Here is a 13073-nt window from a genome sequence, read left to right as displayed (position 1 = left end):
AAGACTCTATGGAGTTTCCCGCACCCCAACCGAGTACAGAATCACTGCTCACCTGGTGGGTGCATGTTTCTGTTCTTCTTCTTCATCTGTGTCACTGCTGATAGTTATGACACTGACTGCAGGGCTGGGTGTGTCGGGAATGATTATCGTCTGCCGCTGCCGCTCCCGCGTGGTGCTGGAAGCCATGTCTCCCCACCCACATGTGACAGAAGTGCTGCAGGCAGGGCTGTTGTGCACCATGGCACAGCGAGGGGGGGTATTCTCCTTCACGCGTTTCGATCGCTGAGGGGAGCTGATGGCCTGAGAGGATGAAACCTCATATGTAGACACGTTTCTGAAAATGACAAAAACAATCAGTTGGTTAAAACTCGGATTGCTCAGATATTACTGGCTTTTGAGTCCTGGCATCAACCTCTCTCGCATTCTTTGTTGGTGAGGGCTGGGCACACTACAAAACTGGTGTATTTGCTTCTTCAAGGGAGGGAGGAAGGGAGTGCCTCACATCACTCATCACTAGAGCTGGCTGAAAAACGTTTGGGTTTCTTTCCTGTGGAAAATTTAGATTTTTTTGGCAAAAAATAAAAATCGGTCTGAAAACCAAAATAGTTCAATTTGGAAATGCTGCCTCATGGGAATGCCTGGCCATGGTGCATTCTGGAAGATGTAGTCCAGCCAAGCAGCTCACCATATTGAAGAGAATGGGAGCATGAAGCACCGCAACTCCCATGAGGCACGACTGCTGCATTTCCAAATCAAAATATTTGGTTTTTCACCCAAAATATTTCAGTTTTTTAACACTACCCCCCACCCCAATTGAAGTTTTCCATGGAAAGCAGACATTTTTCATTAAAAAAAAAAACAAAAAAAAACCTGTTTAGTCAAAAATCCAATTTCCTGTCACTCCCCCACCACACACACGCAAAAAAGTTTTGACAGAAAAATTTTGCCCAGCCTTCCTTATCTCAACAGCATTGCGGAGCAACACTGAGATGTTCCAGAGGGGGAGAGACTCAGTTTCATTTAGCTCTGATGTGAGGTGGCAAAGGCAATGGATGCAGGGTAGAAGAAGTAAAGAGGTTTTTCTTCACTAGAGGAGAAATATTCTCGACTCCCTCCTTTCTATCTTCCTAGTTCAATCCCCGGCACTAAAAGTAAATAAGGAAAATGAGGGTTTATTTGCATCAGGACCCTAAACACAGTGCCTGCCCATCAGAGGGTAGAGGCAACAAAAAGCCCTGACTGAAGAAGGATTCTCTAGTATTCACATGATTATTCTCTAAAAAGCCTTTTTTCCCTCCCCCCTAGCAGAACATTTTCAGAGTCAAAGGAAAAAAGACAGTTACCTTTTCTATAACAGGTGTTCTTCGAGATGTGTTGTTCATGTCCATTCCATGTTAGGTGTGTGTGATTGCCACATGCACTGGTGCCAGAAGTTTTTCCATTAGCCGTATCCTTAGGGGACCGGCTTTGGCACCCTCTGTAATGACATCTGCATGGCGCGGTATAAGGGGCGCTACCAGTTCCCCCCACTTCAGTTCCTTCTTGCCGGAAACTCTGACAGTGAGGAAGGAAGGCGGGTCATGAAATGGACATGAGCAACACATCTCGAAGAACACCAGATATGGAAAAGGTAACTGTCTTTTCTTCTTCGAGTGCCTGCTCATGTCCACTCTGTATTAGGTGACTCTAAAGCAGTAACCCTGGAGGTGGGTAGGAGTTAATGGACGTGTCTATTGGAACCCAGCTCTGCCAAACCCAATGTCGTCCCTGGCCTGCTGAGTGATGGCATAATGAGCAGTAAACATATGAACAAAGGCCCACATTGCGGTTCTACAGATGTCCTGGATAGGGATGTGCACCAGGAAAGCCGCCGAAGACGCCTGCACTCTCGTTGAGTGGGCTCTGACAATCAGCAGCAGCGGAACCCCCACCAGGTTGTAACAGGTCCTTATGCATGAGGTTATCCAACTGGAAATCCTCTGCGAGGATACCGGGTGACCCTTCATCCTATCCACTGTAGCGATGAAGAGTTGAGTCGATTTTCGGAAAGGCTTGGTATGTTCTAAGTAGAAAGCCAAGGCCCTCTGGATGTCTAGGGCGCGAAGATACCTCTCCTCACTGGTCTTGTGTGGTTTGGGACAGAACACTGGGAGGAAGATGTCTTGGTTCATAAGGTGGAGACCACCTTTGGCAGGAAGGCCGGGTGGGGCCACAACTGAATCTTATCTTTGTAGAAGTCCGTGTATGGAGGTTCTGAGGTCATGGCTTTAATTTCAGAGACCCGACTTGCCAATGTCACCGCAACCAGGAACGTGACCTTCCATGACAGGTGGGAAAGGGAGCAGGAACCCAGCAGCTCAAAGGGTAGGCCGGTGAGCCTAGAGAGGACCAAGTTAAAATGCCACTGCAGGACAGGAGTCTGTACCTGCAGGAAGAGTCTCTCGAGCGCTCTCAACAATCTGACCATCATGTCATGGGAAAACACCACCTGTCTTTGGATCGGTGGATGAAAAGCAGAGATGGCTGCTAGATGCATTCTAATGGAAGAGTGTGCCATACTTCGGCTCCTCAAATGGAGCAGGTAGTCCAGGACAGCCTGTATGGAAGCACGCAAGGGAAAGATGCCATGCTCAAGACGCCTAGTGGGAAAACCTTGTCCACTTGGCCAGATAAGTCAGTCTAGTTGAAGGCTTCCTACTCCTCAGGAGGACCTGTTGGACTTCTTTTGAACAGGTCCACTCCTCCAGGTTCAGGCACGCAGTATCCACACCGAGAGGTGGAGGGACATGAAGTTGGGGTGTAAGAGCCGGCTGTGATCCTGTGACAGCAGGTCCGGACAGTTGAACAGGGGCCAGGGAGGGGCCGCTGACAAGCTCATGAGCATGCCAAACCAATGTTGGTGAGGCCACGCCAGGGCAACCACGACAAGCTGTGTTTTGTCTCTCTTGATCTTTGCCAGGATCCTGCTGATGAGTGGAATTGGAGGGAACGTGTACATCAGGCCCCCTGACCATGACAGGAGGAAGGCATCGGAGAGGGAACCTTTGCTCAGACCTTGCTGAGAGCAAAATCGGTGGCATTTCCTGTTCTGTCTGGTGGCGAACAGGTCCACTTGGGGAGTTCCCCACCTTTGGAAGATCATGCAGGCTACCTCTGAATGGAGCAACCACTTGCGGTGAGAGAAGAAGTCCCTGCTAAGCTGATCTGCCAGTGTATTCTTGACGCCAGGAAGGTGACAAGCTTCCAGGTGGATTTTGTGGCTGATGCAGAAGGCCCATACACGGAGTGCCTCTTGACAGAGAGCTGATGAGCATGCTCTCCTTTGCCTGTTGATGTAGAACATCGAGGCTGTGTTGTCCATCAGGACTCATACCACCTTGCCCGACAGCTGGGGCAGGAAGACTCCGCATGCCAGTTTGACTGCTTGGAGCTCTTTGACGTTATGTGCAACTGCGCCTCCTCTGGAGACCACATCCACTGTGTCTGGAGGTTGTCAAGATGCACATCCCAGCCAAGGTCTGAGGCATCTGACACCAACTCAATGGAGTGACGGGGGTTGTCAAACGGAACCCCTTCCAGGACTGTTCTGCGGTAGGTCCACCATTGCAGCAAGGTAAGTATCGCCTGGGGAATGGTAATGATCTTTCCCTCTGGCCTGGGAATAGACCACCCCCAGACATTGTTGCAGGGGCCCCTTCCGATGCCTGGTATGGCGGACCACGTAGGTGAATGCTGCCATGTGACCCAGGAGGTGCAGACAGACCCTGGCTGTAGTCAGAAGGAATGTGGAGACTTCTGCAATGAGGTTCATCAACGTGTGGAATCTTTCCAGCAGCAGGAACACTCTGGCGTAGGTCGAGTCGAGGACCGCTCAGATGAACTCTTCCTCTGCACTAGCACTAATGTCGAGATTTTGTCATTTACCAGCAGGCTCAGAGAGCGGCAAATGGCCTGAAGCACCACAACATCCCGTTGGACTTGAGAGCTGGAGCTGTCCTTGACGAGCCAGTTGTCTAGGTATGGATACATCTGAATACCCTGGTGCCTGAGGTAAGCCGCTACCACTGACATGCACTTGTTAAACAATCACGGTGCTGTCGCCAGGCCAAATGAGAGAACCGCAAACTGGTAGCGGTGGGGTCTCACTGTAAACTAGAGGAAGTGTTTGTGCCCTTGAAAAGGCGCTATGTGGAAGTATGCGTCCTTCAAGTTGAGGGCGGCATACTAATCTCCCAGATCCAGAGAGGGGATGATAGAAGCCAGGGAACCCATTTTATAGGATTTCAAAGTTTGCAAGAACAGAGAGGGAATCAATGCTAGTCAAAGCAGCAGACGTTCCAGCACCATCACTGGCAGCAACAAGGAACTGAGGGAGTGGGGAGCCGGCAGCGCCCCTAAAACCACGCCATGCGGCACCATTCCAGAGGGCGCCAGAGCTGGTCCCCTACGGACACTGCTGAGGGAAAAACTTCCTGCATCGGTGCATGTGGCAAGCACACACAGCTAATACGGCACGGACATGAGCAAGCACTCGAAGAAGCAGCAAAGTTCTGGTTCTGGTTCCATTTTACAGGCAGGTTTTAACTGTTTTTGGTTTGGCCCGAAAGCTAACAAAAGGAACAGGTGGCATGTATCAAAGGGAAGAAATTATGGACATATCACACTGCACTGACTTACACAGGGTCCTCTGCATAACAAATGACTGCACAGTAGCATTTGCAGTGCCTTTTGAATACCAAAGAGAAACATGGAATATCCTCTACTCAAAAGGAGCATATCCCTCATTTGGATACAAAAGCATCACAAATAACGTAAAATAGAGGACTGTGGAAAGCAGCTGCTCTGAAAGTGTCGGACTCCTTCCTGATGCAGACGCCCTTGTGCCCCGGTGGCAGATTACTGGGGGCGGGGGAGACACTTTGTATGTCCAGATGTATTGTGATTTATTCCCTGTTTTACTGGCTTGTTGGGTCTTAACTGGCTCTGTTCTATATTACAAATGAGGTAAGACGGCTGGAATCCTCCCAAAGTAAATGAAACATTACACATTAGAGAGCAGACAAACGGGAAGGATTTCAACACTGGCATCTTAAATACAGTGGAACTGGTTGTGAATTCAGTACAGTTTCTTTGGCCCCAATCTGGTCACCTAAGAGCTGTGAGCTCCTCTGTTTTTCCCCTTCCGTAGGTCCAGCTACCCTGCAGCAGCAAGTCTCAGAGCCCAGATCAACTAACTTGGTTTCACAAGGCTTGTGCTATGGGGCTAAAAATAGCAGTTTAGATGTTCCTGATCGGACTAGAGCCTGGGATCTGAGACCCTCCCCCATCCCAGGGTTTCAGAGCCCAGGGTCCTGCCTGAGCTCGAACGTTTTACACTGCTATTTTTAGCCAAGTAGCATGAGTCTGAGTCAGTTGACGCGGGCACTGAAACTGGCTGTCGCGGGTGTTTTTTTGCTGTGTAGACTTACTCTGTAAGAGTGGCCCATTTCTGAATCTCTCTCTCTCTTGCTCTTCCTTTTCTTAGGAAAATTCAGTGCTCACTAAAGGTGCTGGTTTAACAGCCCTAAAGACCTCAGCTCTCTGTCCACAGCCCAGGTACAGCACAAGCAACAGCTAAGTATACTTACATACCCACCCTGCCAGTGTGCCCCACCCACAGGGATTACCACAGGAGTGAGGAGGGTTATTGCACATGCATTCCTGCATTTTGTTCATGCAACTGCATACTATGGGCCAGAACCTGGCCCCACTCCTGAGGACAAAACAATCATAAAACTGATGGATCCAGCCCCCAAAAATTCCCGTGTAGGAGAATCCTTGGGTGGCACAAAACTCTCATAGTGTCCTCTATGCCACTTCCCCTCCCAGACCTTGGCACAGGAGATGTCCTTATGCCCCTATGATTCCCCTGGGACTACTGTAGATGAGCATAAGCTAGGGCAGCCAGAAGATTGCTCTAATGTATGCCAGGGACACATCTAGAATGAGGGAAGAGTACAGGTAGCTTAGGGATATCTTTGCCCTTCACTTTGTGTTGAGTGCATCACAGTTGGACCAGTGGATCTATCCCTGCATATATGCAATCACCCATTTGCTCTTGAATGGATATATTCTAGGTGCACACCTAACATCCATTGTTTCTGAAAATGTGGCCCTTTGCAGGGCTGCCCAGAGGATTCAGGGGCCCTGGGGCAAAGCAGGGGAGCTGCGGCACTTGTACTCACCTGGTGGCGGTCTGGGTCTTTGGTGGCATTGCGGTGACGGGGGGCCCTTCAGTCGCTCCACGTCTTTGGCAGCACTGAAGGGCTCCCTGCCACCGAAATGCCATCAAAGGCCCAGACCACTGCCGGGCCAGGGCTCGCGGGTCCCCTGCGGGGCCCAGGGCAAATTGCCCCACTTGCTCACCGCTCCCTCCCCCAGCGGCCCTGGCCTTCTGGGGGGATGACAATGTTGAGGAAATGTGGCCATTTTTAGGAGTGTCATTGAGATCAGATAGAGGGAGATAGTCACACTTTTTGTCTGTGGATATGTTGGGATTGGGGCACACTGAATCAGTACATTTGAATTGCATAAACAGAACACAGATAGTTTTTTGTGGGGGGAGGGAGGGAGGTAATAAGAATTTTGATTGGCGTTAATTTGTGGAGACCTGTACAACTGACTTGTGGCTCTCCCACTCACAGTGTGGTGGTCATCCCAAACACAGGGCATTAAAATTGTATGCCACCTCACTTCATCATACAGTCTATATTTATACCTACTCTGTTCTATATATATTCACTGAAGTTGAAGCAACGGGGCTTTTAAGTGGTTCAATATCCACTAATTCTGCCAAGACATCAATTTAATGGATTTAAACAGGCACGATTGCATGGCCTTCTGTTTGAGTGACTTCGCCTCTCTCATGGAAAGCTGAGCAGAACCCTACTACAGGATATATGTGTGTACACACACACACACACACACACACACACAGAATCAGAATACTATGGGCCTGATCCTCCTCTCACTTACAACTAGTTCAAGTCCACCTAGTTCCTCCTGATTTACACATGGTACACATGAAAGAAGAATCAGGCCATATGTTGGGAAAAAAGGATTTCCTCCCCTCTCTTTATACAGTTTCCACCAAAATTGCCATTAGCCTAAGTGCATGCAGCTCCGTCAACTTCAGCAGTGAATTTGGCCCTCGGAGTCCTTAGGCTGCCATTATGCTCCTTGCCACTTACCTCGTAGATGACTGGTGCTGCTTGTTCTTCCTGGAGGAAGTGGTGCTGGTTGGCTGTTGCCTCATGACATGAGCCACACCCACATTCAAGGGCTGAGCTGCGGGAAGAGTCACGTGACTAGCTAAAAGCGCAGGCTGTTGCATGATGGGATTATAATGGCTGCCGTGTGCATGTGTGTTTCTGCAAGAGGAGAGAAATTGGAGATAAATGCATTTTAAATGTGTATCAGTTCTTCAAAAGGCTTCCATTAGCCTCAGAAATGCCCCCAGTTAAAGGTGACCTTGGGCATGCCAGTCCTGGCATCAAGCTTGGGTTGGTGTTTTTCTCATGAAGGGCTGCTTCCCTTTGTTTTTCAGAGGCCTTTGCTTCATTCTCTCGCAGGGGTGGGGGAAGCATGCCCTAGGTTTATATTCAGGACACATATCCCACTGGAGCCACTCAGGGCCATTGGCTGAGCTGGCAGAAGAGGGCAGTTGAGAGTGATGCATATTGCCCTTTCCGCTAGTGCTGAACTCACTGCCTCTGCAGTTCTCCTATCTCCCCTCTGCCTGAGGAACAAAGGACTCAGCTCAGTATCAAACCAAACCATCTATGTGGCAGTATAAGCCCTGTCATCAGACTATAACAGTATGCTTGTGGATAAGGCTTAAAAACAACACACAAACAAACATATTCCTACTTTGACCACTTGGGTATCTTTTTCTATATCGCTTGTTGTTCTGCCCACAGTATCCACCTTCACGCTCCAACCCCCCCTCTGTCCTTCAGGAAGACCTCCTCCAGCTCCTTCAGGTGTGACTAACAAAAGCAATTCCCCACAACTCAGATGTCACATCAGGCTATCAGGGAAGCCAGAAGAAGTTTCTGAGTCCCAACGATAACCGACACTCCCTAAGGTCCCAGTAGAACAAGGACTTTGGAGTGAGGTGCCAACTCACAGTGGAGTATCAATCTCCCACCAGTGCTGTTCTGTGGACCACCTGGGTATGGCATATAACCTAGATCATCAGGCCCACTCTTCCAACTAAGTTTCAAAGTAGAGACGATATGCACAGCCCCCAGGCAAAAGGAGCGGAGACAGCCTGCTGAAACAAAATCTTCCACCCACCAACTGTTCACCGAGAAACCCTCCGGGAAAGAAACTGATGTTTTCACGCAGTAGTAATGTCTTTATTTTCTGGAATAAACCACAGCAATGGAGCAAGTGACAATCTGACCAGGTTCCTTTGGGGATGGACAATGACGCACAGATTTCAAACTCCTTAACTATGCTGTGCTTGTGACTGACTGTCTTGGAGACTACAATAGCAGAGTTACCATCTCTTTGGTGCCTGTTTTTATAGAGTACAAAGGGTGAAAATGACACGGGGACTTGCCAATCTGACATCTCATATGCATTTGCTTCAGGGGTAAAGGATTTGGCCTTACAAGAGCCTCGAGGGACTCCCCATTTACCCGCCACTTTAATCCTCTTACTTTCAAGGCCTTGCATTTCTGCTCCCATCCTCACTACTGCCTCCTTTCAGTGCCTACTCGCACTGACCCTTTGAAGAAGTAAGAGCAACTTGATAGTGGAAAGACTATCAAAGGCAGACAGTCAAGACAGCATCATTGGAGACGTGCCAGGTAGGGATGTAAATATCGGTTAAAGTCCCACAGGCCCGGCTGTGCCCAGCCAGAGCCCCTTCCCCAGCAGGCGTGGCTGCCTGGGCTGGTGTCCCTCCGACTGGTACAGGGTTAACGGTTAAGGGTAAACCTAATGCTTACCAGTTAACCTTTTACATCCCTTGTTCCAGGAGAGATGAAATAAACCACTAATGGAATGATTTCGGGAAGGGTCTACTGTGATAAAAGGGTTCAAAGTAATTGGCCTCAGAAGTGCCTCCCCATCCCTAATCCTTTGACAAGGGTCAGGATTTCACAAACAGCTGCAGCGCAGACAGGAACCTGCCAGTATGCCATTCCCACTCTGCCTGAAAACGCCAAAGACCCACTATCCATGCCCACACCGAGACTGCAAAGGGCCAAAGCTCTCCTGCATAACTCTTCACAGATGTCGCCCCCTCACAGAATTATCCCGTCTCTCAGGAAGTTTTCACCAGCGCAAAAAGTGCTGCAAACCAAATCTGGGATACAACACGGAACAAAACAATAGGGCTATTCAGCTTTTTAAACAAGCCAAGGTGGATGTGGGAGAAGATGCTGGGATCAAGAATGGAACGTGTGTCTTTTTTCTTGTAAGATGTTATCCTGTCACAAGGACAGAGCTATATGGAGCAGCTTAAGAGAGACTAGACCTGCATTTGGTTTTATGATGGATGGTTCCCTTCATACTCAAAATATCTGAAAGCACCTTACAGACCAAGTCAGATTCTGGGAGTCCAATGGGCAAAGACTGCACCCTCTGTGCACTCAGCATTAGCCCAGACACACAGCCTGGGATATTAGAAACTACTCAGACACAGAGGCTGTCAGACAGACATTCACATATAGTGGGTGTCTCACAGATATACACACAATAGTTCAGGTTTACCTCCATTCTGCCAGCGGCTGGGTCCCTGCCATGGTCTCTGGTATGACAGTTGCATGCTGGACTGAGGTGTGGGTGGCTACTCCAGTCAGTTGCTGCCAGGCTGGAGGAAGCAGGATCTGCTGGGTCCCACTAGGCCAGGCCTGCTGTTGAACAGAAGAGAAGCTGGTGATTAAAAAGAATCATCATTCATTGCTTTGGTGTCAGCCCATCCTGGCGGGGAGGTTTTAATGCCTTCAGGAAACTACAGTAAAATAGTTTTCAGTACAGAGCACACAAATGAGTAGAGAAATCCCTGCTAATGTATTCCAAGGCTGCAGCTGGGTCACAGTTAGGGATAGGAAAATTAGAACTGACCCGAATCTCAACCCAAACTTCAACTAGAACCAGAATTTTTTATTTCTGTTTTTCAGATAAGTTTGGCTTAGAGGCCCCATCACACTCCCTCCCTCCCTCTCCCCCTATTGGGACCTCTGCCTTTGTGGAAATGCATCTTGGGGTCTCAGCAGGCCTGGAATATTTTCCTGGGCTGGTTGCTGTCTTCAAATCTCATTAGTTCCAGGGCTTCCTAAGAGTTGGTCAATAAAACCTGGGTCATCTCTGAGCTAGGGACATCCTAGTCTACTAAAACTGAAACAAAACAGCTGGCTAAAGGCCAACAGATAGTGTGCTAAATCAGAAATATCTTCTTTCTTGCCACCCCAAAGAGAACTGAACAGAATATAGAGACTCAAGAGGATCAGGAAAGGGAAAGGATGGGCTAGGAGGATTGGTGGGAGAAGCAAGAGGGATTTAAGGGTCAAAGAGGGAGTTATGTATTAGGACTCTTGCAATAGAGAAGCAGAGAGAAAGAAAAGGGATAGTTGGAGGGAAGGAACTGAGAGTCAGGGGAATGGGAGGATGAGATCAAAGAAGAATGAAGGAAGGATCTAGTTGAACTGGAGAGAGAGAATATGAAGGATGTGATGTGGAACAGGTCAGGTAAAAAAATAGATACTTCATGAGATTCAGCTAGGCATATCCACACAAAATTTACTTCACTAATTCCAGTTAGTTCACATGGAAAAATGTGAGATTTAAAAACTAAATTCAAACATAGATTACCAGAGGCAAAAAAGAGTCAGTTCCCTTATCCCTAATCCTAACACATTTATGATGACTAAGGGCCAGATTGTGCTCCCCTTACTGACATGGGTAATACTTTATTCTCCAAACTGTCTCGTTGACATCAATTGGATTTTCCACAGAGGAAAGTGCTATTCAGCCTGAGTAAAAGTATCAAAATCTGACCTGAATTCACTTCAGCTAAAGGAGCTTTAGTATGTGCAAGTCACTCAGGTGTAAAGCAGCTGGTTACTTTATACAAATAACAATTTCTGGTGCATGAAAGGTGTGAGCATCATGTTTTCACACTGATTGCAAAACAGTGGATTCTAAGCACTAATGCCCATTTTCACTGACTTGCTCAGACAGTAAAGGAGAGTTGAGGGATTTGGGAATGAGAAATATGCTAGGACCCTGTCTGTGCTGGAATACAAAGCACGAGAGTCGCCACCTTGCTGGAAAATTGTTTGGAAGCACAGTTCTGCCAGCCAGCAGGCTTTGGTGCTCCAATCTGGACAGATAGTGTCAGCCCGGAGCTGGTGTGGGGGGCAATTTCCAGTTCAAGCAGACATACCCATGCTAGCTCTAATCAAGCTAGTGCACTAAAACTAGAAAGGCAGCCGCCTGAGTACTGGGACAGGCTAGCTGCTCCAAGTATGATCGCATCTGGAAGCCTAGGCACATAATCTGGGTGGCTAGCCCCTCCTGCTAGCTCAATTAGAGCTAGTGCAGGTTTGTCTGCTTGAGCTGGAAATTACAGCTCCAGCGTGGATACACCTAGGTTATTTTTTTCCGAGAAAAGTGCTAGCCAGAAGTGTGCATAAATTACGCCCACTAGCAGAGTTCAGGCAAGTTTCTTTAAAGTGGTTGGACTACGCTTGGTAATTGTGTTGAGTTACAAAACACACACAAACATGTTGCAACTATAACTGTGTTTGAAAATGGCTTCAAACATAGTTACAAGCTCTAGAGTTGACAGGGCCAAATAGTTTATCTTTGGCAAAAGACTATTTCACATCAGCTCTTGATTACTCCATGAAAAGGGATAACAGGAAGAGATGTTGTTAGTAATAGCAATTTACATTGATGTAGCATCTTTCAAACAATACACAAAGATTAGCTCATTCACCAGTGGGGTGAAACACAGAAGCAGTTTAACAGCACATAGCAACATTTCCCAACAATTCAGGAGAGGAAGCGAAGGAGAATACTGTGTCTACGTGAAACTGCAAAGAGAATCCGAGGGAGTCGAAATGCAAGTTGCTCAGAGGTGTATTCTGTCATCCCTATTCCTGCATATTTGTATTTTACTCCACAAGCAGTTCCACTGAAACCAAGGGGAATATTTGTGGGGTAAAGTATTATTCAGTGAGAGTCACTAAGTTAATATTTGCCAGAGCAAATGCATTAACAAATCTTTTCTTTAAAAAGTTCTCTAAAACCTTTAAGGCCTGGAAGTGGTCAAGATCTTGGTTTTAATTCATCTGAAGGGTGACACCTGCAGAATCAGTGTCCCTCCAACCCTGTTTCAACATTAACTCAGAGGGAAAAATACCATCTAACAGATCACCAACATCCATTTTCTTCAGCACTTGGGACTCCCATCCACACTATGTCTACACTGCAATTAAACACTGCAGCTGACCTGTGTCAGCTGACTTGGGCTCACAGGGCTCAGGCTGTGGGGCTGTAAAACTGCAGTGCAAACATTCAGGCTCGTGCTGGAGTCGGAGCCCCTCCCTCCTCGTGGACTTCTGGAGCTCGGGGTGGAGCCTGAGCCCAAATATCTACACAGCAATTTTACAGTCCCACAAGCCCAAGTTATCTGATACAGAGCAGCTGCAGTGTTTAACTGCAGTCAGGGCCAGTGCAAGGATGTTTCACGCCCTAGGCGAAACTTCCACCTTGTGCCCCCGTGCCCCTGCCCTGAGGCGCCCCCACCCGCCCTTCCCCCCGCGACAGCTCCCTCCCTCCACCTTGAGGCCTCCCCCTTGCAGCAGCTCCCCATCCCCCAATCAGATTAGGTGCCGCAAGCCTGGGAGGTGGGAGAAGTGAAACAGCCATGGTGTGCTTGGGGAGGAGGCAGGGCAGGGGTGAGCTGGGGTGGGGAGTTCCCCTGCATGCCGCCCCACCCCTTTACTTCCTGCAGGTGGCCCTCCCCGTGATTCCCTGCCCCAGCTCCCTCTGCCTAAATGCCGGCGGCGATCGGG

General features: G+C 48.5%; 1 protein-coding gene across 3 annotated transcripts in view; it reads right to left on the bottom strand.

Moving 5' to 3' along the window:
• The window catches only part of HIPK2 (homeodomain interacting protein kinase 2), a 201774-nt gene that overhangs the window by 29518 nt on the left and 159183 nt on the right, over positions 1–13073 (bottom strand). For all 3 annotated transcript variants that reach the window (XM_050945478.1, XM_050945489.1, XM_050945484.1), the window contains exons 10-12: positions 9763–9905; positions 7230–7409; positions 53–334 (exon numbers count right to left, since the gene is read on the bottom strand). In XM_050945478.1, the coding sequence (XP_050801435.1) occupies positions 53–334; positions 7230–7409; positions 9763–9905 (605 nt within the window). The remainder of the gene's footprint in view (positions 1–52; positions 335–7229; positions 7410–9762; positions 9906–13073) is intronic.

Source organism: Gopherus flavomarginatus, chromosome 1 (genome assembly GCF_025201925.1).
Source record: "Gopherus flavomarginatus isolate rGopFla2 chromosome 1, rGopFla2.mat.asm, whole genome shotgun sequence".
In the NCBI taxonomy this organism is placed as follows: Eukaryota; Metazoa; Chordata; order Testudines; family Testudinidae; genus Gopherus; species Gopherus flavomarginatus.
The sequence above is the reverse complement of the archived record's forward strand: the minus strand, read 5'-3'. Positions and strand labels throughout refer to the sequence as shown.